The sequence below is a fragment of the Colossoma macropomum genome, unplaced genomic scaffold (genome assembly GCF_904425465.1).
Source record: "Colossoma macropomum unplaced genomic scaffold, Colossoma_macropomum, whole genome shotgun sequence".
NCBI classification, from domain to species: Eukaryota; Metazoa; Chordata; class Actinopteri; order Characiformes; family Serrasalmidae; genus Colossoma; species Colossoma macropomum.
In genome coordinates, this window is record NW_023494793.1 from 5,194,102 (window position 1) to 5,221,881 (window position 27,780).

Consider the following 27,780-nt stretch of genomic DNA (forward strand, 5'->3'; position numbering starts at 1 on the left):
GCTGATGTGCTTTAGGACACAATGAGCTACACTATGTCAACGAAACTTCACCGTGAAGCTGAACACCGTGTTCATCCACTTCAGACCGGGGCCGAGCGCACAATCCAGCTGCCCTTCGCATGCCTGGGCTTTACACATTCATGATTTTTGGTGTTTCTATTTTTTAAAATATCTTTGAGATGAACAGTTGTTTATAAAAAAGAAACAACAGAAATCTCTTAACATACTGTTTAGCATCCATATGCCTGCATGCACACGGTGGACGACCCGCTGGTTTTAGGTACACAGTTTTGTTCAGTTTTTATACTTCCCAGTAAGTCACATTGTGCCTTATTCGGAAAAACTTTGCCAGTAGCTATGACTGGCTAAACAGTAAACACTTGATTTACAGCAGCAGCACAACGGGAATGTTTTGCCCTTCCCTCATGTAAAATCCTTGCTCACGGCATCATGTTGAAACAGTCTGCAATCACTGGATAGGGTGTGCATTCAGTAACTGCTAAAATGTAAAATGCTTGGACCCCTTGGATTGCCAATTGCAAGTACATTTATCTTTTGCATTTGTTTAGCATCCATATGCCTGCATGCACACGGTGGATGACCCGCTGGCTTTAGGTACACAGTTCTGTTCAGTTTTTATACTTCACAGTAAGTCACATTGTGTCATAAACTACATCGAAAAGTGACACAGACAACCTTAATAAAGACCTGGATGCAGTTTGAGCTTTGGGGATGTGTGTACAGAAAAGATTTGGGTGACTACTGACTTCTACTGTTAGCCTTGTAGCCCCAGTGCTGAACTAAAGAAGCAAAAATTAGACACCAAACATGTTTTGGGAGATCAACTAGCATCTGGGGTATGTGGAAACACTGTGTATATTAGATTTGTGGCTGAACCATTACTAGAAGACTGTAGCCAATGCTGCAGCGATTAGATGCTACTGTTTTTAGCTTTTTAGCTACATACACCTTTGTTCTTCACAAGGTTTCCATTACTTTTTAGCTACATTAGCCTCGTAGCTCCAGTGCAACAATAAAGAAGCAAACTTCAGACACTAAACATGTCTTGGCGGATTAACTACATTTGAGGTAAAAGAGAAAAATGAGTAAATTTCATTTTTGGCTGAACTAGTACTTTAAAACAGTTCTGCCCACTCTGCGCTGGACTGAGTCTGTATATCGTTGTTGTCGGTACAAAACCTTGTATAACTTTAGAGAACAGGAAAAAAAAATTTCTTAACTTTTAAAGTAAGGTAAAGTACAAATCATCTATTGCAAGTAATTTTTGACCATTTCTTTGGGTCCATCCATCATGAAATTCTGATATAATGTAAAGGTCACCTGGCGTTAAGGGCTGAGAAGGTCAGCTGGCGTTAAAGGCTTGAGAAGGTCAGCTGGCGTTAAGGGCTGAGATACAAGGTTTTGTCCCAACAGCGACGATGCATGACAGTGTATCATATGTGTATGTATGTGTGTATGTGTGTAGGCATGTCTGTATGTATGTCTTAAACAGTCCTATCGGTGCCCGAGCGTTTACGGACCACCTTCTCGCCGCTGACCTGATCCACAGCGAGCGTCTCCACCTCTGGCTGTGCCCTGGCTGCCCCGCCCCCTGCTGAGGGTGAGCGGTGGATCCTGTGGGCCACGCCTATGTGGGCTGACCCTCGGTTCCGCCCGTCCCGCACCGGGCTACTTCTGGGGCTCGGGGATGCTGGGAGGTGGGCGGGGCTTGATGGGGCAGAGGGACTGGTTTGGGGCGCAATAGGCGGGATTACTGGGGGTCGTTCCCGTAGCAATGGCTGCGCCTCAGCTGATGAATTTGGGGGCGGCTCTCGAGCCTGCAGGAACGGAGTAGGGTCAGGCATGGCATCCACTGCGTCTCTCAGGACGACCCTCCGCCCCTCCGCCGCCCCGAGCCGGTACAGCTCAGTGTATTCGGAGTGTAGCGGCTGAGACAGGCTTTTGCGCATACGCCTGCGAGGAGTGTCCGGCTGCCGGCCGTCTGAGGCGTTGGTTGGTGGGTCAGGGGGTGGAGCGGGTTTGAAAGATCCAATAGGGCTGACCGCTGGGCTTGCGCCGGACGAGCCGCCGGCCAGCAGCCTCTTTTTAGTGGCGTGGAGCTGTGAGGTGAGGTAGGCGATAGTGCTGGCCCTCTGCTCTAATTCACCGGACAGCACGGCCAGCCGATGGCTCTTCAGCTTTAGCTCGTCCAGGTACTTTTTCTCACGCTCGCGGATGGTGTTCTCCAGCACGGAGATCATGGCGTTCTTTTGCTCCAGATCACGCATCAGCTCAGCGTTCTCCTGCTCTTTGACCTTCAGCTGAGCCTCCAGCTCCTCACAGCGGCGCTGCAGCTCCCTGCACCGCGCCTCACCACTATCTGAAAAACAAACACAGACATGCAGACGCCTCACTGTCTACAAGCGCTGGGTATGGGAACATATGTATCCTATTTGATTACAAATATGTAAGATATGTAATATGTCACATATTGCTGTTGTCAGAACAAAACCTCATATCTCCAAAATGGCAACTTTACAGGAGAAGAAAAAACCTACTTTACTTTTAATGTAACCAGACTTTTTTCCTAGTAATTCTGGGCCAGTTATTTTGGTCCATTTTTCATGAAACCTACAAACAATGTAAAGGGTAACAGGCATTTTCAAATTATGTCAAAAACTGGAAAACGATAACAGCGATATGTAAGTATCTCTATGTTATAATAAATGTACCACATGTATTATACATATGTAAATACCTACACATAACAATATTGCAAAATTTTATATATATATATATATGTAACGATAAATCTTTGCTGTCAGAAAAAGACCTTGTATCTTCATTATTTTCAGTTTTTTACATAATTTAAAAAGTACTGTGGCCCTTTACATTGTGTGTAGATTTTATGATGAATGAACCAAAAGAAATGATGCAAAATTACTTGTAAAAAAAAGAGTCTGATTATTGACTTAAGTAAGTCCAGTATGTCTTTTGCTTCTCCTGTAAAGTTAGCATTTTGGAGATATGAGGTTTTGTTCCAAAGGCACTGATATTTAATAGATGTATAATCATATACACGTATGTATATATACATATAAACTACTGGTTACTGAGGTTTTATATATATATATAAATATATATATATATATATATATAGAGAGAGAGAGAGAGAGAGTTTTAGAATATAATGTTTAGAATATGATATTTAAGATATTAAAGCTATTAAATAACACATTTTGAATTCTGCAAATAAATAAATACATACATACATTTAATTTCAGATTACTTTAAAAATTAGCCCCCCATTGGCCTTGTTGTAGTTTTACACACTGCTGGCGTTTTCTCAAGCAGCTTCTAGACGACCCACCTGCGATACTTTTCCAACAGGACCTTGATGTTGGGGGCTTTAAAAATTTAATTTAAAATGTTTGTTTTAGAAATAATTTAATATACAGGCTCCAACCTCACTATTTGTTTATGTCTTAGAAACAGAATTCATTCACATTTAAGCTGAAGCCTTTAGATCAGAATGTGTTTATCCATAAGGAAAGTGGATGAAAGGTGAGGCGCAGGCCTTCATCGGCGGAATAACAGGACCAGCCTGGACAGAGCTCTGTGTGACAATGGAGGATGATTTAACATGCTAAATATGACGCGTGTTAGAGTCACTTATCCTGACGTTCAACAGTGCTTAAAGCAGAAACAATGTTATTTCTACACTCAGCCTGTAGAGGGCAGTGCTGACCTGTGACATTCTTACACTTCCTCCACTCCCATCTACTTCTCTAAGCATTACAGCACTGACTAAAGGCTTAGGGGTATTTTGAGAACCTCATGCTCATCTCAGCAGTGTTTTAGATATAGAACATGATGCACACGCACACGCACACACACACACACACACACACACACACACACACACAGCCATATGCAAAACACCCCTGGCCAAATCACGTTTTGTTGATTTTCTAAGTGTAATAAGCGTAAATAAGCTACACATCCTTTACAGAGAACAGACTTCTGCACACCTTTACACACAATTACTGTGTATTTACTGAATTTAACATATTGGGAACAATAAAACAAAATATGGCCTGTTATTTTAGGCCAAAGTCATTTTAAGCTTATTTTTTTCTAATACATTAAACTCAAATAAATAGAAACGGTGCATTCAATTTTTCAAAAAAATGTCATCTTTATGTGTGTTCTCTGTGTAGGATGTGTTAACTTATCTTCAATTAGAAAATCAGCAAAACGTCGTTTGGCCAGGGGTGTTCAAACTTTTGCGCAAGACAGTATACACCTAATGAATTTGTAGAAACATATGGAGGTAAATCTACGACCTCACAGTGATTCGATCTGATAATGATTCTTTAAGAAACGATTCAAGGCATAATAAAATCTCAAATTTCCCTGTAAACCAAATAAATGTCATTGTTTTTGTATGATTCAGTATTTTTAAAAAAATACACTGAATGCTTTAATGTGACACAGTACACAGTACTGAAACACAGATAACACAACATTTTTGGACTTTTATGTTTGATGTTATGTTACATTTATACTCGCAGTGCGAAATAACTTAAAACATGCCTATTAAAGTTATTTTGAATGTTTCTCTCTTTCCCTTCTCTCTGTGTCAGTGTCAACTAAAACAGGGTGGGGCTACAAACGTGCACTTCAGAGAGAATCAGAGAGAATCATCAGAGAGAGAGTGAGGGTGAGAGACAGAGAGATATAGAGGGAAAGAAAGAGAAAGCGAGAGGAGAGAGAGACAGAGAAAGAGAGAGACAGTGCTCTTGTTACAGTGTTAATCGATATGAAAAGAGAGGAGTGTCTCTCTGCTGACCTTCAGCTGTCTCTCTCTCTCTCTCTCTCTCTCTCTCACAACCCTTGATGCTGTTTCTTAACTGACACACACACACAAACACACACACACACACACACACACAAACACAGCACTGTGAGGCGTATATTCAGAAGGTAATAATGTGGTCTAAATGTCTGCAGTGGGGAATTATTTCATAATGAAATATGAAACCTTTTCAAATCTGCAGCAACAGAGCTTCAACTGCAGCCATGTTTTGTCTAAAGACTGCTAACCAACCATGCCACGTAAACTGTGAGCGAGTGGCTGCTGTTGTTATTCACTCACAAGTCACCAACATTTAAAAAACAAAACCATCACCAATACATGCAATTAACAGAAATATCTTATTAATACTGTATTATTAGTTATAGTGTATTAGTTCAGACGATATAACATTACACACATATCAAATGTGAATTTTTACTGGTTGCCAAATTATTAGGGAATTCAAACAAACTATCATGTCAATATTAAACACAAAATACAATAAAAAAGCGATCATATAGTCTAGAATGTGACATTTTACATGCATTAGAAATAAAACAATTTTACTGTAGTATTAACTGGCAGCCTATTTTTACTAAACTGTGTAGATATGTAGACAGACAGACAGACAGACAGAAAGAGACTACAGGATGAGCTCATGCAACACTAACCATGTGACTCACACACAGGGTCAGTTCTCCCTGACCCATCCATTACACCCAATCATGACCACCCCAGTGTCACCGAGCTATAATCATATACATCTATAAACCTAATTACACTGCACTCTCTCTGCTCCCTCTAATGCATCATACATTTTTCATGATGTCCTCACAGCTGATGGCTCATGCCAGACTTCTCTGATCACCAAAGGAACCTCCACATTACATGATTTTGTGTGAATGAGAATGTGAGCTGTATAATCTTTTCCAATCAGAACTGAGGCACTTTCACAGATCAGATGCAAATCCGATACGTGGCTGTGTGACCATAATGAAAATGGCTGAAATGAAACCATACCATGTCTTTCTGAGGTGAAAGACAACATTAGCACTAATATGCACTTTTTTTGGGGGTCTCTGTAAACTTCTACACCACTCTGTGTAGAAAAGGTCTCGGTGCTTTGTCTGCCCCCTCTGGAAAACTGTCCTAAACTTACTGAATATAATACTGTAAAATACCTGTGACAAAACAAAAATATCTATATTTACAGATTTATCTGTTTCTCAAAATTTCTTAACATCCCATTACATCACCAATCACAAGCTAATCAATCACAGGCTAACCAACCACCAACCACAGGCTCATGAATCATAGACGAATCAATCACAGGCTAATCAATCATAGACTAACCAATCACAGCCTACACAATCACAGACTAACCAGTCATAGACTAACCAATAACAGACTAACCAATCACATGCTAACCAACAGCAGGCTAACCAATCACAGGCTAAGCAATCACAGGAAATGTAATTATAGGCTAACCAACCACAGGCTTATTGATCACGAGCTAACCAATCATAGACTAACCATTCATAAACGAATTATAGGCAAAACAATTATAAACTAACCAATCACAGGCTAATGAATCACAGGCTAAAAAATCATAGACTAACCAATCACAGGCTAAGCAATCATAGACTAAAAAATTCCAGGCTAACCAATCACAGACTAACCAACAACAGGCTAACCAATCACAGACCAGACTATAAAAAGCTGATCAGCCTATGTGTGGGATTTTCTGGAGACCTGGGAAAGTCAGTTTTCTGTTGTTTTTCTGTTTCCTGGTCAAAACAGACACAGGTATTAATAATTTCACCTACTAAAAAACAAAAATCTCAGGGCTTGAGTTTCGAGAGGCCTCGGCCAGTCCTTGAGGGGTTGGTCATCCTAGAACTGGGCACTAAGTCTTGTAATGTGAACGCAGCCAGAGAGAGGTGTTCTCTCCCGAAAGCTCTTTGCTGATTCTCCTCAGCAGCCATGGCTAAGTGGTGTTAACGTTTGATTGCTCTCAGGGCCGCTCAGGTTTGGCTCGGACTGCAGATGGTGCATTAGCCCTGCTTTAGCATAGCAGCACCTAATCTCATTTCCTGTACTACAGTCTGGCCCACATCAGCCAACAACAACAAATTAGGACGGGTCTTAGTCGATCTCGCTCATATTCGGTGTCATTATATGAGAAAATCATTCCGAGCCTTTTCGGGAGGTGTTCATGATCAATTACTAACGCTGACAGAACTGGCCGTGTGCATAAATTGTGAGTGGTCAGTTCGACAGGCAGAGGATTTGATAAACGATGCATGTCCAGGTCAGGGTCATTCGCTTTTTATTTAAGCTTTAGAGGTGTGGAGTTGTATGCAATAATATTCAGATGTAATTATGTTTATTTTGTATGTGTTACATACTTAATTACATACGTACAGAAGTCCAGAGAGGCCATGAGGTAGTTATAATTTTCTGGAGTGTTATTTTGAGATAATGAGTTAATTATTTTGTTATCTCGAGATACCAAAAGTAAATTATCTACTATAACTTATCATATTACCCTGCAAATAGGAACTACAGTACGGTGAATCAGTGCAGTATATAAACAATACCTTACTGTAAAAACAGCACAATCTACATCTGTACATACTGTAACTGTGAATTACAGTATCAGTACTGTAAATAAACAGCACTGTACTGGATAAACTGCTCAGTTAATTACTGTAATTTTACAGTAAATGTTTTAGAGCATGAGTGAGGAATGATTCATATAAAATTTACATGAAATCATGTATCATATAAAGTAAAAACACATTTTTTTTATTGCTGACAATAACCGAACTAGAGAATAAGGAGGTAAAAGGAGAGGCGGGTGGGCACAGCAGGGTCTCAGTACGTGCGCATCTGTGTGTCTGCTGGGTGGGTCACCGGTTGCCAGGTTACAGAAGAAGGCCAAGGTGATGTATGTGTGGGTAGGGACAGTGAGCTAAGCGCCCTCTTTCTCTCTCTCTCTCTCCCCCTTTCCTCTTTTCTCTCTCCCCCTTTTTCTGTGTCACACCCCTCTCTCTCTTCCTCTCTCTCTGCAGCAGCACTAAAATGTTATTTATGAGCCACTGCAGTTTAAACCGCTCCAACTAAACCACCTCAGAATCGGCCTTGAGCACCAAAACAGGCAGCAGATGCTCACAACTTTCTGCTTCTCCACACATCAGCCAGGAGCAGAAAGGCTATGAAGTCACTGTGTTTGGTAAAGAAGCATGAAAGAGCGCTTTCCCAGGTTTTATATTTCTACAGCTGAGATGTCCTGCAGAGTTCAGTGTTTCTCCTGCTTTAACCTACCTGAGAGGATGATAACACTGCGCATCATGAACAGCTCTGTCACAGCTACACTTGAGCGCTTACGAGTCAAAGACCATTACCTTGTTGTACATGTGCAGTACATTCACTTTAACATAGTTAGGTAACAGATTACAGTTACGATCAATTAACATTCTGAGCACAATCAGGTCAGTACACTGAAAAAAAGTGCTGCAGTAAAGTTTCTTTAAAAGTGGAAACAAAATTTCTAATGAAATATATTACACTGTGTGTGTGTGTGTGTGTGTGTGTGTGTGTGTGTGTGTGTGTGTGTGTGTGTGTGTGAGAGACAATAGTGAGAAATCTTACCGTTTGGATCTGAACTCCTGACGACCAGCTCATATGTCAGGTCTGTGAAAACAAAAAGAGAGGGAGAAAGAGAGAAGGACAAGAAGTGTGTGTTATGAATGGACAGATGGACAGAGGAGAGAGAGAGAGAGAGAGAGAGAAGGACAAGAAGTGTGTTATGAATGGACAGATGGACAGAGGAGAGAGACAGAGAGAGAAACAAAAAAGAGGAGAAAAAGACACAGAGACATAAAGGCAGAGAGAAAGAAGGAGGGAAAGAGAAAGAAAAAGACAGAGAGAGAGAGAGAGAGAGAGAGAGAGAGAGAGAGGGAGAGAGAGAGAAAGTTTGTGGGGTGGGTTGTGAAGAGAAAAGTCAACTTTCTGGTGAAACAAATATTATTAAACATTATATCAAAATTATGCAGTATTATGCATCATGCTATATTTATTATATCTATTATGCAGTACAACTTCTATAAATTAGACAAGATCTGCCCATGTAAATGTAGTCATATGCAAAAGTTTCAATGCTCTTGTTTTGTTGATTTTCTGAGTGTAGATAAGTGAACACATCCTCTACGGAGAACATGCTTCTGCACATTTTAATACACAACTACCATTTAATTGCTGAATTTAACATACTGAAAAAAACAGAAAATATGGCTAGATTTTCTATTTTATGTTAAACTCAGCAAATAAAAAGAGATTGTGCCATAAAAAAAAAATCATCACGTTCAAGTGTGTTCACTGCAGAGGGCATGATAACTTACTTTCACTTAGAAAATCACCAAAACGTCATTGGACTGGAGGTGTTTAAACTTTTGCACACTTCGGTATCTTTCAGCACTCCCACACTTGTTCATTTAACATGTTTTGCTTGAACTTGTTTTAAAGATGTGAGTGAATGAGGGGGAACCATCCTGAGAGAGAATCATCCTGCGAGAGAATCATCCTGAGAGAGAATCATCCTGTGAGAGAATCATCCTGAGAGAGAATCATCCGGAGAATCATTCTGAGAGAGAATCATCCTGTGAGAGAATCATCCTGAGAGAGAATCATCCTGAGAGAGAATCATCCGGAGAATCATCCTGAGAGAGAATCATCCTGCGAGAGAATCATCCTAAGAGAGAATCATCCGGAGAATCATCCTGAGAGAGAATCATCCTGAGAGAGAATCATCCTAAGAGAGAATCATCCGGAGAATCATTCTGAGAGAGAATCATCCTGAGAGAGAATCATCCTAAGAGAGAATCATCCGGAGAATCATTCTGAGAGAGAATCATCCTAAGAGAGAATCATCCGGAGAATCATTCTGAGAGAGAATCATCCGGAGAATCAATCATCCGGAGAATCATCCTGAGAGAGAATCATCCTGAGAGAGAATCATCCTGAGAGAGAATCATCCTAAGAGAGAATCATCCGGAGAATCATTCTGAGAGAGAATCATCCTGAGAGAGAATCATTCTGAGAAAGAATCATCCTGCGAGAGAATCATCCGGAGAATCATCCTGAGAGAGAATCATCCTGCGAGAGAATCATCCTGAGAGAGAATCATCCTGCGAGAGAATCATCCTAAAAGAGAATCATCCTGAGAGAGAATCATTCTGAGAGAGAATCATCCTGTGAGAGAATCATCCTGAGGAAGAATCATCTTGAGAATTATCCTGAGAGGGAATCATCCTGAGAGAGAATCATCCGGAAAATCATCCTGAGAGAGAATCATCCGGAGAGAGAATCTTCCTGAGAGAGAATCATTCTGAGAATCATCCTGGGACAGAATCTTCCTGAGAGAGAATCACTCTGAGAGAGAATCATCCTGAGAGAAAATAATCCTGAGACAGAATCATCCTGAGAATCATCCTGAGACAGAATCATTCTGAGAGAGAATCATCCTGAGAATCATCCTGAGAGATAATCATCCTGAGACAGAATCATCCTGAGACAGAAACTTCCTGAGAGAGAATCATCCTGGCTGAGAGGTTAAATCTGTATTCACTGAATACATTTCAAATAATGTTGAAATCTGGTTTCTACACAAATGCACTGAGTGTGTGATGTGTTATATGTTCCTATAATATTATACAGTACATTACACGCCGTGAAGACCCTGTGTATATGTGTGCCATATTACCTGTGCAGTGCTGCTGTAGTCGGTGGATCTCTGCGTGAAGACCCTTCAGAGTGCTGGCGTGGTCCTGCTGCAGAAACAGCAGGTTCTTCTGAGCACTGTGGAGCTGATTCTCCAAGGTCACGTTCTCTGAGGCCATGATGAACAACACACACTCACACACTCTCACACACACTCACACACTCTCACACACAGCGAAAGCTGCAAACACAGACAAAACACACACACATTACTACATCAACCATGACCTTTATTTACACAGAGCACCTCATACCAGGAGGTTCAATCACTTAAATTCAATTCAGAATACCAAATTCTCCTGACAGTAGCCTGATGGACGATAAATTGAAGTTTTATCGTTATCATGACAGGAGTTTCCGTGATAAACACAGTGTTAAGAGCTGTGATGACAGAACGGATCAAATAATCTCATTCATGCAGCACCAGAAAGACGTTACATTGCTGACACAAACCGTTAGAAGCCTAATGAGCCAATTACTATACATACAATGCTCAGCTCAAAAACTCCTCCTTCCTGATCTACAAGCCTATAAAAACATATTAAACTTTAGGATTGTTCTCACACCCAGTATACACTATATATATTTATATGTTTCTGTAGCCTTTATAGAAAAAGCTGTTGAGGTAATGTTGACACACCTCAGTGTCACTGCTGGACTTAGAATAGTCCACCAAACAAAAATATCCAGCCAACAGCGTCCTGTGGGCAGCGTCCTGTGACCACTGATGAAGGACTAGAGGATGACCAACACAAACTGTGCAGCAGCAGATGAGCTATCGTCTCTGACTTTACACATACAAGGTGGACTGACAAGGTAGGAGGGTCTAATAGAGTGGACAATGAGTGGACACAGTGTTTGCAGTGCTGTGAATGATCCACCACACAAATAGTACCTGCTCTGTGAGGGCCCATGGGGGTCCTGACCACTGAAGAACAGGGTAAAAGGGGGCTAACAAAGTATGCAGAGAAACAGATGGACTACAGTCTGTAATTGTAGAACTACAAAGTGCACCTATATAGTAAGTGGAGCTGATAAAATGGACAATGAGTGTAGAAATAATGTTAATAATGTCATAATGTTATGCCTGATTGGTGTTTATGCCTGTCATCTTCTGCAGTGTTTTATTAGTTTGATAAAAACAAAAACTTGTGTGAAAGACGAGAAGTCCTCCTCAGCACCAATTAGCCCCTCGAAGTCTACTCTGACTAGCATCAATGTTATCTTTAGCATCAGCTCATCTGAAGGGGCTCATCTACTTTACATCCTTTTTTAGATACTTAACATCTTTTTTATATAATAGCAGTATTAACGATTTAATTTAAAATCAAATGACAACTTCTCTGCACTGACATACTCTAAAATCAGGAAATGATTGATGATATTGTCACTGTGGTAGTGAATTTATATATGATTTGCCATTTTATTTACGCTTTTGAATCGGCGTAACAATGCGGACAATGCTTCAAACGCGATAACAGCCATGTAAACCGCGTAAAATAATGCTTTATGGTGTCTCAAATGCATCTTAAGCTGCCTTCACTATAGTGCCTACACTATAACATCTCATTTTTTGTTAGGATGAGCGTTTTGGTGTTCATCATTTAGAGAAGACATCTTTATCTTTTTATCTTAGCTGTTTAGCATCAGCTCATCTGAAGGGGCAGCTATTTTACCTCCTTATTGGAGACTATTACCTGATGCTTTAATGTCTGGTCACTAAAAGATTTCCATGGTAATTTTTTATTTCAGCTGGCCAATATTAATATTTTCTCAGCTCTCAACATGTATGTCTACGTGCCACGGATGCCATGTGCTGGCCTGGACTGAAAGCCTGATGGACACAGTGACTGGACAGGACTTATCAATTTTGTAAACGGTTCTTTGTTTGATTTCTCCTCTGTTACATTTTGTTTTCCACCTATGCAACATTGTGATGACATATTTTTCCATACTGTCCACTCTTACCTCAGGGGTAGAGAGAGAGAGAGAGAGAGAGACAGAGAGAGAGAGAGAGACAGAGAGAGACAGAGAGAGAGAGAGAGAGAGAGAGAGATTATTATTATTAAACAAAGTAAAAATACCTACCTGGAACATTGGAAACACCAAATTCACTCACAAAACAGACTGAACTGCTTCCTGGCCCTAAAACAGGAATATAAATTGGCTGAATATCTTGTTACTGTCCAAGATATGAAGCAGAGATGGACCCTCACCAAATACAGACTCAGTGACCACAGCCTGGCCATCGAGAGAGGCAGGTTTAAAAAGTCCTGGCTAGCAAGAGAGAAGAGAGTGTGTGGTCACTGCAGGACAGGTGAGGTAGAGACAGAGGTGCACTTCCTACTGAACTGCCCAAAATGTGAGCCTATTAGAAATAAATATTTTAATCAATTTGAAAAACAGATAAATAACTTCAGGACGCTGGGAGATGAAGATAAATTAGTAATTACACTAGGAGAGGGTCCAGCAGTGTCCACTGCAGCCAGATATGTGTACGAGTGCCATACACTCAGGGACAGTGAGTGACCATGACACCACAGCCTTTACTCAATGTTATATATGTACATATGTAATATAAACATCCTTTTTTTTCAAAACGTCCAATGTTTTGTTTTTATTATTCCATATACTTTTTTATTATTGATTGATGATTAACATTTTCTCCTCTTAATAGTCACATATTAATCTTGATTTATATTTTGATGTATTTATTATTTTATTTATTTATTTATATACACACATATATATATATATATATATATATATATATATATATATATATATATATATTGTAATTAACTTTTGATATATAGACCATTTTTGTTATGCTTTGACAATATTTGTCATTTGAAAATTTGTCATGTCAATAAAGCAAACTTGAACTTGAACTTGAGAGAGAGAGAGAGACAGAAACAGAGAGAGACAGAGAGAGACAGAAACAGAGAGAGACAGAGAGAGACAGAGAGAGAGAATGTAAATTGAGCTGGGTAGATCAACCTCCTTGAGAATGAACCTCAATGCCACCCAACAACTGTATCCAACAACAACTCACCTGCTCTGTACTTAGCCGATTAAACTCACACTCATCCTCTACAAACATGTGGAGACGGTGTGTGTGTGTGTGTGTGTGTGTGTGTGTGTGTGTGTGTGTGTGTGTAAGCTTCTTTTGGATGATGCAAACAGTACGATACGGCTGAATAACGCTGCACTTGGGGCTGGTTTATTCAGGGACAGACGCACTGCTGATCTGATGGAATAATAAACAAAGAGAGAGAGGACACCACACTCACACACAAGCACACACCCACACTCACACACACACACACACACACAAGCACACACCCACACTCACACAAGAAGGGATGTACGACAAAGCCAAATACTAGAATAGTGATTATGCTGCTGCGTACTGGCATTAGGATTGTCACAATTTTCAATATTTACTGTAAAAGCTGAGATTAGATACCGTTTAACAGATGATATATTGTACAGCCCTAATAAACTCACTGCAGCATTACCCAGCTGTGCTGTATTGTATGTATCACCCAGGGACTCAATGATACCACATTTTCTCATCCAATCATCAAGAAGCTGCCCAAACAGGGTACCGATAATAAAGCTATCTAACCTAGGTGCCCTATAAATCTTCACATTTATACAACTCTGCTCTTTACCAATATTTTGGTAAAGACTGTGTTCTGCATTTTATTTCAGTAAAAAGGATGTTACATATTGTTTAACTCTCTAATCATTTGTCTCGTACGTGTGTCCCATATACCTGTGCTTACATATATGAGCGTTGGCTCCGCTGATCTTTAGAAACTATTAGTCAGCAGCAGCCATTATGCCACGGATTCTCAGCCTCAGGAGGCACAGCGCAGGTGATGCTACAGGACACAGTAGTCTGGCTAGTAAGCTGCTATGCTAAAGGCTAAACCTAGGCCAGGGGTTGGCAGCACGTGGCTCCGGAGCAGAATTAAACTTATAGGTGAAAATAAAATAATCCTCCTTTACAGTAAAATAAAGCTCTGCTGGTCGTTCAACACAGTTTAACAATAAATGGTCTTAAACGCTGGAGTTAATGTAGAACTGCTAATTCACCCTTTAACCCTGAAGGTTGGCATGCAGACTGCTGGTCGCCATAGCAACACAGATAACAATCTGGCCCAGCTAGTAGCTAACGAAAGAGCAAAGAGAAAGATTTAAGATGAACATTGATAATTTGGAGATAAATTAATTTATTTGCGTTTATAATCACTCCAGCTGGTTTCCTGATACGTTTAATCTGCAACGACAAACTGTCGAACGCTAAAACGTCGTGAAGCTGAAGTCAGCTCCCCTTTCACCAGCTTCTTGTTCAAATTTTCTCGATCCACCTTAAATGGTACAGCAGTTACATTCTGGCGCCTCAGGCATCATTGGTGGAACGGGAAAATTCAAACAAGAAGCTGGGCGAATGAGTAGCTGACTTCAGCCTCGTAAAAAGTCGAACGTTGAGAGACACAAGAAACTATTCTACTTTTGCAAAAAAGTTTCCTGCCAGAGATGTGAGAAAAGCAGCTACAGCTGAGCTAAGGCTTAAAGCAGAGCAAAAAGTCTGGATTTTCACTTTATATCATATTTTTTAGTCTACATTGGGACATTAGCACATATTTATAGCCAAGATGATAAAACGTTACTTCAATAAACGGACATAAAGATGCTGTGGCTCCCAAGGCGGAACGATTTTTGTTCTTCTTGACATTTGGGTTGCCGACCCCTGCCCTAGGCCTCTGCTATTCAGCTCAAGGGGATAACGTTATCATGATTTGCACTGTGGTACTTGTGCTTATTCGTGGCCTATTGATGAAACTAACACCTTAGAAAGAATTCCCACTACTACTGCCTCGCCTCAAAATCCTGACATTACAGATTTTGGTTTGATTTTTTTTACTGCCTATCAACTCACACCTCCGACATGCTCGCTTCAGTTAAGTTCCATCTACTGGCTTACATGCACACCACTTAGCAGTAGCTGCTTCATGGTATCGCTACTCTCTATTACTGATACTGTGTACAGTATGGTATCAGTATTGGTGCAACACTAGTATTACATAAAAGAAGCTTCAAAACACACACATAACTTGGTTCCATGTGCTTGTAGTGACGAGTATGTCTCACACACACACACACACACACACACACACACACACACACAACACATGCACGCATAGACAGCAAGTGCAGCCTTGTGTTCTTCCCGATGCCACCACTCTACCCACAATCATCCTTCTGTTTTCGAGAACAAAGAGCCATAAATAGCTAATGACAACATTATAGCTCGTTATTACATAATAAGATAGCGAGACAGAGAGAGCGAGAGCGAGAGAGAGGTAGACAGAGAAAGATGGAGAGAGAGAGAGAGAGGAGCAGACAGAGAAGGGGGAGGGGCTTAGCCGTAAAACAAAGGGAGACATGCTGAAGGGCTAAATGAGTTCTCTCTGTAATGGGGGGCGGAACAGTAGCTGCAGGAGATGGAGCATTGATCTGAGCTGCTGACGGCTGGAGAGAGTGAGCTGCGTCTCCACAAGCTCTGCAGCATATAATCAGACTTTATGAAGGCTTAAAATAACACCATGACCTTACAGGTACAGTTCTTATAGTCTTCAGTGCTGCACTGGAGATATGATGCTAATTAGCTAGCAAGTAATAGAAGCTAATGTGCACAATCGTGCTAACTGCACACCCAAATCATCACACACTTGCTTCAAACTGTATGGAGTTGTTCAGTTATCTCTAACAGATTTATGTGGTACCTGGCGCTGTATGTAGGGCTGGGAAATATGACAATATATATCAGTATTGTGATAAATTATGTCACAATATAATACAATATACTTTTATGAACACATGTATATTGTCAGTACTTGTAGAACAATATGAAGTTATCAAGAATATCAAGTTTAGCTCAGTTTTGTCAGTTTTAGCCAGATCAATATTAATGTTGTTTTGTTCCAGCCAGTCTGTAAAGCATCTTACAGCACATTGGGTTCATTTCTGGCTGATTCCAGGTTGTTTAGCTGTTCTTCTGTCTCAGCTGCCGACTGAAAAGCTGCTCAGTGGTGATGACAGTTTGGGAATTTAGTGTCGTCTCATCTTCAGAGTCTGACCAAATCGGCTGTCGGTCAAATGTGATCTTAAAAATGTCCATTTTCTGTTTGTGGCAAAGTAAGTAGTAAAAATGTTCGAATGGCTTGAGCGTCTCTACAGCTGTCAAAGTCGTTGCTTAGCAACGGCGACTCAGCGGAGTGATACAGTGTTTGTGAAAAAACGCTTCTTAACCAATCAGCTTGCGTGGCCGGAACTAACTTTTGTATCAAATTATTTATATAATATCTATATAAAAGGGTCAGATATATTCTGTCTTTTCGTACCATCGACAGCACCATCAAACGGCGGGTCGCGAAAGTGACTGAAAGTCACGTAACTATGTTTGATTAATCAGTGTTCCCTGTGAACATTCATGCTCTCTCAACTAGATAAAGTGTAAGAGATACAAGTAGTTAGATTGCGTAAGTCAATCATCAATCAATGTTAACTGCCAATCAAGAACAAATCTCAACACTGAAAAATGATAATGGGGATATTAAATGGAAATTTAAAAATGAAAATGTTTAATTTTGGCATCCAAAGACTCTTTTCCCTCACAACGTCAGAATCCAGGACGCTATAAAAGCTTAGAGTGTTTTGTTTTTATAGTTTCTACAGCCATTGACCACACAGCACAACATAGCTATGTTTTATCTATATCTTCTCAAGTCAGCAGCTGTGATGTAATACCCAGCAAGAAACTAACAGAATACAATTCAGCAAAGAAGATGGACTGTGGAATGCTTTACAGCGTAACTGGACCAAAATGTTCAGGTTAATCATACTGAAAAAGCTGAGCTGAACCTGATATTGAGACAGACTACTTTTTGTGGCGGAAGGAACTGCCAATGTTAAAGCACATTTTATGCAATGTTTGGGGCTTCTTTGCTTTCTTTGCTTTTCTTTTCTTTATTTTGCTGAATAAAAGCAATAGAGCACTTAAGGCTGTTGATCACGAAAGGATCCACTGTACTTGCCTTTAGCTTGTGCCTGTAAATCACAGCCATAATGTTATTCATGATAACACAGGCAATTCTTTTGGTGCAGGTATCAACACAACTGTCAATAAGATATATAAATAAACACGTAACACATAAGAACTGCTATAAAAACGATGTCGTTATTTCAGAATCAAAACTAGCCTCTCAGGCGGATCACTGCACCTGTACAGTGCAGCACAAACAGTGCAAAGTTTTTCACATGATTTCTATCCTTTTCACTTCAATCACAGTGCACTAATCCCTTGGGCTTGTTGGTTTAGCATGAACAGAAATTCTAAATCTAGCCTAAAACTACTGCAGTCTGAATAATTCAGTGAGGATCTGCTTCTGTTCTGAAGCAGCCTCTCTCATCTGGGTGCACTCACTCTAATATTGATTATGAAATCTAATAAATCTGTCACATCTGGCCATTTAGAGAAGGAGAGAACAGGAGGAGAGGAGCAGAGAGAAAGGAGACAGACAGACGGGCCTGCGCTACCATTACTGTAATATCGCTGCTGGTAAACGGCTAAAAAGACGTGATCCCAGGTTGTGCAGTATGTTTCCTAAATAGTGAAAATGAGGGCGATACCGTAAAGTAGGAGTGTAAAATACGTCTTAAAATACAATTATGTATAATAGTTTATAATCAATTATGATAATATTCACTAAATCTGTTATTCAAAATAAAATTCAAATGTAAAAACGTCTCCTGTATGTATTCCACTGCTGAATAGTTCTTTCAGTATTTGAATTGTACTAAAATAATCAATCTCACCTGAATCAATTCATGGTGATATTTCATGATGGACTGAATCGTTTCCTAAAGAACTAAACTGAATCGAATCATTGTGAGAAAACATGGATCACAAGCCAGAAAGTGCAAACAAAGCATAACAAAGGCAGCAGATCTACAACTAATGCGTGCATGTCTGCGAATAACACAAGGCCTAGCAGTGGGAGTATCGGCACACATGCTGTCTAGTACTTAGCAGTATATTTTTGGTATAGATCATGGCATATATATGTATTTTTGGAATACAGCCCTTTCAGAACCATTTTAAACAACCAAAGTAAACCTGATATATTTTTTTGTGCAAAATAGTAAAAACAAAACTGAACAATATATAGATAAAACTGTCCATATTGCTTTCTGGGGAAACAAGTGCTAAATGATGAGTCAAATTTAAATTGCTACCAATTTTTTTTTTGTCTGTAGTTTCCATTCCACCTTAAATATAGTAGCAGTTACATTCTGGCACCTGTAAAAGGAAACTGAATGTAAGTGCGGCACAATTTAAGGTGGAACTGGAAATCTGAAGCAAAGTCATTTATCTCATACATGATATTGCATAGAAAAACTCAAGACACACGTAAGTTCACTGGTTGTTTTGTATAGTACAGAGGATAGCAACAGCAGAATTAGATTTTTAGGTAAAACTAAAATTTGCAGTAAAATAAAGCTCTACTGATCGTTCAACACCGTTTTAACATTTAAATGGTTTTAATGGTCTTAAATACTGAAGTTAATGTACAACTGCTAATTCACTCTTTAACCCTGAAGGTTGGCGCGCAGACTGCTAGTCACCACAGCAACACAGACAACAATCTGGCCAAGCTAGTAGCTAACGAAGCAGCAAAGAGAGAGATTTAAGACGGGCATCGATCATTTAGAGACGAACTGACTTATCTGTATTTATAATCACTCCAGCTGGTTTCCTGATACGTTTAATCTGCAATGAGAAACTGACAAACACTAAAAAGATGTGAGGCTGAAGTCGCTTCTTGTTTGATTTCTCCCGTTTTTTTTAGTTTTTGTTTTTACCCAATTTTCTCCCCAATTTAGTCGTCTCTAATTCCACCCGCTAGTTAGGACTCCCCCAATCACACGATACTATCAATGCTAGGAGGGCGAAGGCTAACAAAGGCTTCCTCCGAGACCTGTGAAGCACCACCGCTTCTTTTTCGAACTGCCGCTGACGCAGCATCACTGGACAGCTGAACTCGCTCGGAGGAAAGCGCCAACCGCCAGATCTGTTACGTCAGCTAACAGACGCCTGCGCTGACTAGCATCGCGCTGAGTGATGGGGAGAGAAGGAGGGGCCATCCTACCCACCCAGAGAGAGCGAGGCCAATTGTGCTCTCTTGGACTCCCGGCCACGTACGGCTGTAGCATCACCAGGGATCGAACTCGCGATCTCCTGATGACAGGGCCAACGCTTAGACGGTTGCGCCACTCGGGAGTCCCTCTCCCGTTTCTTTAAATGGTGTAGCAGATACATTCTGGTGCCTCAGGCACCATTTAAGGTGGAACGGGAGAATTTGAACAAGAAGCTGGTGAATGAGAAGCTGACTTCAGCCTAAAAACCTAAAACAGTCAAACGTTGAGAGACATTTTACAAGAAACTAACATTATTCCACTTTTACGGAAAAGTTTCCTGCTGGAGATGTGAGAAAAGCGGCTATAGCTGAGCTAAAGATTAAAGCAGAACAAAGTAAGTCTGCACTTTCGTTTATATTTGTTGGCCTATACTAGCACATTAGCACATACTAAGACACATTTAGAGCCAAGAATGTGAAAATGGACAAAAAATGCTGTGGCTCCCACAGTGGTTTGATTTTTGTTGAATGGATAAAATGGCTCTTCTATACATTTGGGTTGCCGACCCCTGTAAATAAAATGGCTATATTTGTGTTGTAGTCATGGTGACCCCCGGTTTTCACTATAAAGAAATCAGAGTTGGTAAATTTCTCTACTATGAACTATTTCACATCGAACCACTCTGAATGTCTTCTCAACGACCAAACTTCAAAAATTTTTGACAGATCAGTGGAATTTTCCTTTAAAATTTCAAGCTGACCTGACTTTTAACTTACAGTGTGAGGCATCGCCTTCATTTTAGTAGTGTAGAATCTACAGTACAATCAGCTGAGATTTATAACTCAATTTGACTGATTCACCCCTAAGAGTCAATTCAAAAGAATGATTCGTTCAGGATTTGCACATCTTCGCTGCACCAAACCACATTCCTCTCATATGCGTGATAACAGAGCTCAGTTAAACATTCTACACTCTCGACCTCTTACATCATCAGCATGAATAAAACATCTGATCTCACCTCTGACAACCACCGAAAAGGACACACACACCTCTATCAGCGAGAATGACTTTGCTACGGTTAACTGCACTGTGAGGAAGACGGCGAAGGAAGGACGCTGGGTAACGTCAGCTACGGTACATCATAAGGAAATCATGGTGACCTGCATTAACGTATAACAGAGAAAGAGACAGAGGGCCACAAAATCTATTATTAATGATGATGGGTGGGATGGTGTGAACATTTTCTGTAATATTAGTAAACAAAACTTTACTAAAAACAAAAATTGTTATTATGAGAGTCTCGTTAAATGAATAGCTCAGTCAAAAAAAGATAATATTGCTAGTGATGAATAGCCACCAATGAGGGATCTACAAACAGAGTCATGACAATTGAGTGCTTCTAGCTTCACTTGTTACTTAAAACTGTTCCTTTAAAATATTCTGAAACTGTTAAAAAAGCACATTGAAATCATGCTAACATGTATTATATTGATATACATCTCATATTACTTTAGAACAACTACAATTTAAATCAATATATAATGATCACCAGCATTACTACTGTTCTCTGTCCAGTTCATAGTTCTTTTCAGCAGTAATAAATAATAATACACTTGTTTTTTTGTTATTGTGGTTGTTATTCTTTAATGGTTTGTTGTTGTTGCTAGGTTACAGCCAATTAAGGCGGAGTGACACTTGCCGATCACATGGCGAGGTCAGAACTAAATATGGAATAATAAAAATTTAAAACCCGCATGATTAGCAATGGGTTTCATGTCATAGTACGTTACAGTATGATTATCACTGTAGTATATTATATAAACCTTTCCACACTTACAAAAAGATGGTTCTTCAAGGGTTCTTTAGTAAAGAAAATGGATCTATAAAGAATCCAGAACACTCAAAGAACCCTCTGTATGATTAAAGGGTTATTTTCATAGTGTAAGTGTTCATCAGATTGATGGAGAATGTGCTGTAGATTGTTCTATACAGAACCTTTTTGAAAAGGGTTCTATTTAGCACCAAAAAGGGTTCTTCTATTGTTACAAGCTTGACATCGTAACAGTAGAAGAACGCTTTTTGGTGCTAGATAGAACCCTTTTCAAAAAGGTTCTATATAGAACCACCTACAGAACATTCTGAAGAATCCTTTCAACAATGCTTAATCATTACAATGTCAAGCTTGTAACAACAGAAGAACCCTTTTTGGTGCTAAATAGAACCCTTTTCAAAAAGGTTCTGTATAGAACCATCTACAGCACATTCTCCATCATTCTGAAGAACACTTTCACAAAGAAAATAACACTTTAATCATGCAGAGGGTTCTTTGAGTGTTCATGGTTCTTTATAGATCCATTTTCTTTACCAAAGAACCCTTGAAGAACCGTCACTTTTAAGAGTGTATATTAATCTAGATTAAGGGTTACTCTGTTTTGCTATATTATTATTGTTATTATTATTATTATTATTATTAAGTGTAATAACACAGTTACATGACTCATTACATTAGTTAGCTATGGAAGGAATCATATTTACATTCATCTTAAATTCTGTACTGATGTCAGACTTTCATCAATTTCGGATCATAATAAATTATCTCTCCTTCTTACAAACACAAATAGGGTTTGGATTGAAAGTTCAGAATCTGCACTTTTCCCACAATTCCTCTCCCTGTTTCAATGAGCTGCTAAAAATGAAATAATACAAAGTAAGAGAAAATAAGAAATAATATAAAATATGTGTATTTAACGGTTTGGCTATCATGCTTGTGTTATCATTAATGGTTTATGAGTCATATTAATGTGTGTATGTGTCTGTGTGCTGTGAGGGGAGAGTGACCTCAGCTACTCCTGATGTTGATGGATCACCAATGCACTGATGGGTACAACATTCGAGCACTTCCTGAAACAAGTGAGGTTTACCATTACCGCCGATGACATCATCGCATTAAGATGCTACATGCGATAATGTGGCACTGAGACCGGACGCTTGAACGATTCCCAGTGGACCGTGACCAGTGGGCTATTAGCTGGTCCTGCGCAGCTGATGCTTCAGTTATTGGCTACTGGGCTTGGGTGAAACAGCTTGGCTTGAGACTGCCAACATCAGTGTGCCATAAAAGCCTGTCAGTAGTGCACAGCAAGCAGAATGTAGGTTCCTATTGTCTCTTTATGAATATGGCTAATTCATTCAAGGGCATGGACACATAATCCATATCAACAAATCCAGTACATGTATTTGTTACAAGAAGCCTATAACTGACTTTCAATGTAACATATATAGGCAATTCAACTGCAACTATTTTGGAATACATGTATATGTATATATATATATATATACACACACACACTTCATGTTAGTGCACAAATACTGTTTGCTGAATTATATGTACATGGAAAAAAATAGAAAGTGGCCTGTGCAAAAGTTATGGCACACTTCACTTATTTTTTCCAATATGTTAAACTCAGAAACCAGAAATTGTGCACTAAACTTAGCAGAAAATTGGCATATGTTAACTTATGCATGCTATATATATATATATATATATATACACACATATGTGTGTGTGTGTGTGTATATATATATATATATAATGTATTATTTCTTAATTGTACTGAATCAAAATTCAAAATTTGATTTACACTTAATTATCTCCTAATGAATCATAATCTCGACGCTAATTAAATCGCTAACCCTTTCATGACTACATACATGACGTACCATGACCGTCTCATTTCCTATCCACACATAAATAACCAATTCTGCCACATTTGAAGGCACACAAGCGTATCATACATCATACTGAACCATACAGGCCTAAACTCAACAGAACAATAACAACAGTACAATAACAGAGCTCAGTGTCAATATGAACAGCCTGTATGGAGCTGGACACTGAATAATAACACAGCTTTTATCACTATTATCGCTACTGTCTCCTCACTGCATCGCCTGCTTACCATAAACCAGTTTGTCCACCGTTCAGCCGCAGCAACCTGAGAAGCCGAGACAATCCTTCAGATGAGAAATTCTGAAGCCGTCCGAGAACTAACTCACTTCTCTCACTCACCCACTCGATCACTCCCTTCCCCCCTTCACTTAAGAACCATTTGTGGAGTAAGCCGACATTTTAAAACGCTGATGCTGGCGTTTGGTGTGATGTGGATGATCTGACTCTGCTCTCTTCTGATGGAAGGCGAGGCCACTCCCGCCTGCTGGTCAGACAGCCGCCCACATTAAGGGACATGTGGGGTCCCAGTGGCGCTCCTGAAAGCTCCAGCTCAACTCTTTTGCTTCACCTTTTTGGCTCTCGACCTTTTTCTCTCTTTCTCTCTCGCTCTCTGCCTTTGGGTCTCTCAGCTTCTATCCTGTACCCAAGACATACTCACTATCTCTCTCTCTCTCACTCTCTTTCTCTCTCCCTCTCTCTTACAGGCCACCCCGCACTTCCTCTTACACATTAATAATCAATGAACTGCAGCACCAGACGAAACTCTGAGAGCCCTGGTTACTATCCTGGTCTGGAGGAGATGCACTGGTCTGTGTGAAGGGGGACTTATTTTGAGTCAGGGACACTTCAATTAATCTTGCACGACAGAAGGAGTGAAAAACACACCTTGGTGAAGAAAACCACCAGGCGAACTCCACTGATTTTTTAAAAAGTCTATATAATTAAAGGGTTGAGATGTAAACACAGCTATTCAGAGTGGTTTGGTATGAAATGCTCCATTCTAGAGAAACTTACTGAGTGGTGGTGATAGGAACCAGACATCTGAAGAGTTTAATGCCTCGGAAAGCTCCCTAATATGTCCATCTCCTTATATGAAATGGTTAGATATATGCTGCCTGATATATGACACATTACTTGATAGTTTTGTGATAAAGTTCTGGCTTAAAATGAATTTTAATCCATTCATGGCGAAAGGATACATGCAGGGTGTTGTAAGGAAAAACTAATCCCAATATATAACTTATTTTTTCAGATTTATGACTATTTTACTATTATCACCATTACATATGAAAACTCAGAAGGCTGTAGGATCACCGGTGGTTTTGGATAGTAAATAAAATGGCTATATTTGTATTTGTAGACATGGCGGTTCCGATCACCACCACTGCAAAGAAATCAGAGTCAGGAAGTTTCTCTACAATTAAATATTTCACACTAAACCACTCTGATTGACTCTGTTTTCATCTCAAGGACTGAATTATTCAAAAATTTTGGAAGACTGGTGGAATTTCCCTTTAATATAACGTAACGTAGCTGCATTTTGAAACTGTGGGGATAATTTATAAGAAATGGGCCAACAAAAATGCTCCAAAATTACTTAGAATAAGATCTCTTTGCATTAATATACATTAACGTTACCTCTGGACTGCAGCTGGCTGTCAAATAAGAAACAGACTCACAGCACATGGCGTTATTTTGTTTTGTTTTGTTTTTTTCCCACACCGCTATTCCGGCAGGCCCCGCCCTCTTGTGTTATGGTTGGCTAGCTCTGGGCTCATGAGTAGGCCGAGTCTGAAGTATCCAATCACAGCGAGGAAGGCGCGACAATACTAGCCAATCCGAGCGCAGGAGGGCGGGATAACGCGTTCCAATTCTCGCACAAGGGGCGTGGTCTGTTGGAAAACGGGTGGGAAAAACGCCACTTCAGAACCTAAAACGGCCGCTGCATTGCGGACAGCCCAACATCCTCCCCATAAAGTCCTTCATGGGACACCTACCGCCTCTTTTAGATATATCAAAGCAAATTAGACACATTTTGGCAGTTAAAATAGACGCAGAATGGAAATGACAGTGAAAACGGCCCTGCACTCAGAAGGACAGGCAGCCCACCACTGGCCACCCTCATTATTACATGTAGAAACAAATGCATTATCGTTAATATCGTTAAAATACTGAATGTTTGACGTAGCTACACAGCAACACTCTCGCTGTTACTCATTTGGCTTACGTAAAATATGTTTAAGAATGTAAACAAGCAGCTGTGATGGCTGACAATAACAATAATAATCAAAATGAACGCATTTGTATGAGGCTATTTCTGAAGGACTGTATTGGTGATTTCTAACGCCCTAAACTACTTGAGCCCAGCAGACAATCTGATCCATTCATTTGTCTGTGGCGTTGCTGGCACTATATTTAGGCAATAACCATGCATGCACGAGACACAAAATATGCCTGCCATATTTACAGTGCTATATTAGGTTATATGCATGAGAAAACGTCTTCATATTTGGGGGGTTTTGTACAGAAAGCTTGCTGGGTAGCTGTAGCTTGTTATGGTGCATTACTGCGCAGGACGAGGCTGAAGTTGGCTTCCTTTTCGCCAGCTTCTTGTTCGAATTTTCCCGTTCCACCTTAAATGGTGCAGCTGGTGCCTGAGGCTGTGTCATTTAAGGTGGAACGGGAAACATTCGAACAAGCAGCCTGTCTAAGACACCAGAATGCAATTGCTGCACCGTTTAAGGTGGAACGGGAAAATTCGCACAGGGAGCTGGCGAATGAGAAGCTGACTTCAGCCTCGTCTGCGCAGGCAGGTGCAAAACCCGGAGGATGCGGCGACCCGGCCAGAGCGAGCAGAGAGCAGTGAGCTCGGTTTGGCCGAGCGGGTGTCTTACCTGCAGTATTCACGGCGTAAAGGTCTGTTTCCAGAAGAAGAGGCGATGTGACAGCGTGAATATTTTCATTCTGACATACTGGCCGTCGTCCCTGGTGGGATTCCTGCCCCTCTCTCTCGCTCTCTCACTGTCTCTCTCGCTCTATCTCTCTTTGAGCTCAGCGACGAGACCAAATAAAGCAACGCATGCTGGGAAACCGAGTCCAAACACTCTCCGCTAGCTTGGCTGGCTAACGATGTGGAAAAAAATCATCAAACCACGCGTCTCTTTATAACTTCCACGAAATAAACGGGCGTCGAAAACAGGTACATGCGGAATTCTGCTGTTTTTGTACGCTAGTAACGAGTGAGAAGGGCGGAAAAACGTTATGTTTACGGTGTTAGCAAAAAAAATATATTGCAGCCTTTCTGCAGGCCTCTGCCTCGAGTGGCGTTACCATAGCAACGGGAAAACTGCACCAGCAGGCCTCCTGCGTTTCCAGGGCTGCTTAGTTGACCTTCCGTACAAAAAGTCAGTGGAAATATAACATGAATCAAACCAGTCAGGACTTTGAATGTTTTCCAGTTAAATAACAGACCTTTAAACAGGCTAAAACTCGAAAGAAAAGGGAAAATTTTCATAATAGCTAAGGACAGACCCTTGATTATCCCTGTGAATGTCCTATAAAAAGGGTGAGCATATGTACTCTGTTTGGGACCTAAAATGTGTCCGGCTGGAATTTCTAAATCGCCAAAAATGTCTGGGATTTGGCTTTGCTTTCATTTTTACATTTGTTTTCTCCTGCCCACAGTGTCCTCTTTTTGAAAACCAAAATATGGTCACCCAACCCCCCTGATAGAAAGAGGACAGTGGGCAACTGTTGGCCCACTAAAGACAAAGCTGGCGGTCCACTGGCGTTTTGCTCAGCGTTTTCCAGGGAGGCCCCGGAAATTCCACTTATCATCGCTCATTTTCCACTCACAGTCCTATTTACTTGTTTTTCCTTCCTTCCTTTCTTTAGTTAAACTTTGTAAACTAGTTTAGTAAATAATTTGAATCTAGTACAGTGTCAGCAACAACAATATCTATAAGATCATTTTTATATCAGGCCTCGTCTGAGTTTTATTCAATATATAATATTTGTCTTAGTTTATTTTTGAAAATAAACTATGTGAAATTAAAATCTGTTGCTGAGATTACTTAGAGCTTGTATGCAGGACAGTAATCTGGGTGGTCTAGGGGTGGACCAGAAGTGGTAAACAGTCAGCAGGGTGCCGATCTTATCAAGCCAGCAGACTGATATGTGCTTGCTGCCTCCTCAAAAA

General features: G+C 40.2%; 1 protein-coding gene across 2 annotated transcripts; it reads right to left on the reverse strand.

Moving 5' to 3' along the window:
* Positions 1-1,111: 1,111 nt before the first annotated feature.
* ccdc92 (coiled-coil domain containing 92) lies at positions 1,112-26,646 on the reverse strand. Of its 2 annotated transcripts, none has more exons than XM_036578270.1 (4): positions 26,477-26,646; positions 10,623-10,820; positions 8,513-8,554; positions 1,112-2,380 (listed from the first exon to the last, which is right to left on the reverse strand). In XM_036578270.1, exons 2-4 carry the CDS (start codon positions 10,756-10,758, stop codon positions 1,506-1,508), a joined length of 1,053 nt encoding a protein of 350 aa, XP_036434163.1. In that variant the 5' UTR covers positions 10,759-10,820; positions 26,477-26,646; the 3' UTR covers positions 1,112-1,505. The 2 variants fall into 2 exon arrangements, with proteins under 2 accessions (XP_036434163.1, XP_036434164.1); XM_036578271.1 differs by lacking the exon at positions 26,477-26,646 and adding an exon at positions 23,812-24,236.
* Positions 26,647-27,780: the final 1,134 nt, after the last annotated feature.

Bases quoted from the DNA above. Each gene is read 5' to 3' on its own strand.
- ccdc92 (XM_036578270.1), bottom strand. From the start codon at position 10,758: ATGGCCTCAGAGAACGTGACCTTGGAGAATCAGCTCCACAGTGCTCAG. The intron at 8,555-10,622 runs GTAATATGGCAC...TTGTTTTCACAG, and splicing joins ACTACAGCAGCACTGCACAG to ACCTGACATATGAGCTGGTC. The intron at 2,381-8,512 runs GTAAGATTTCTC...TTTGTTTTTCAG, and splicing joins CAGGAGTTCAGATCCAAACG to ATAGTGGTGAGGCGCGGTGC.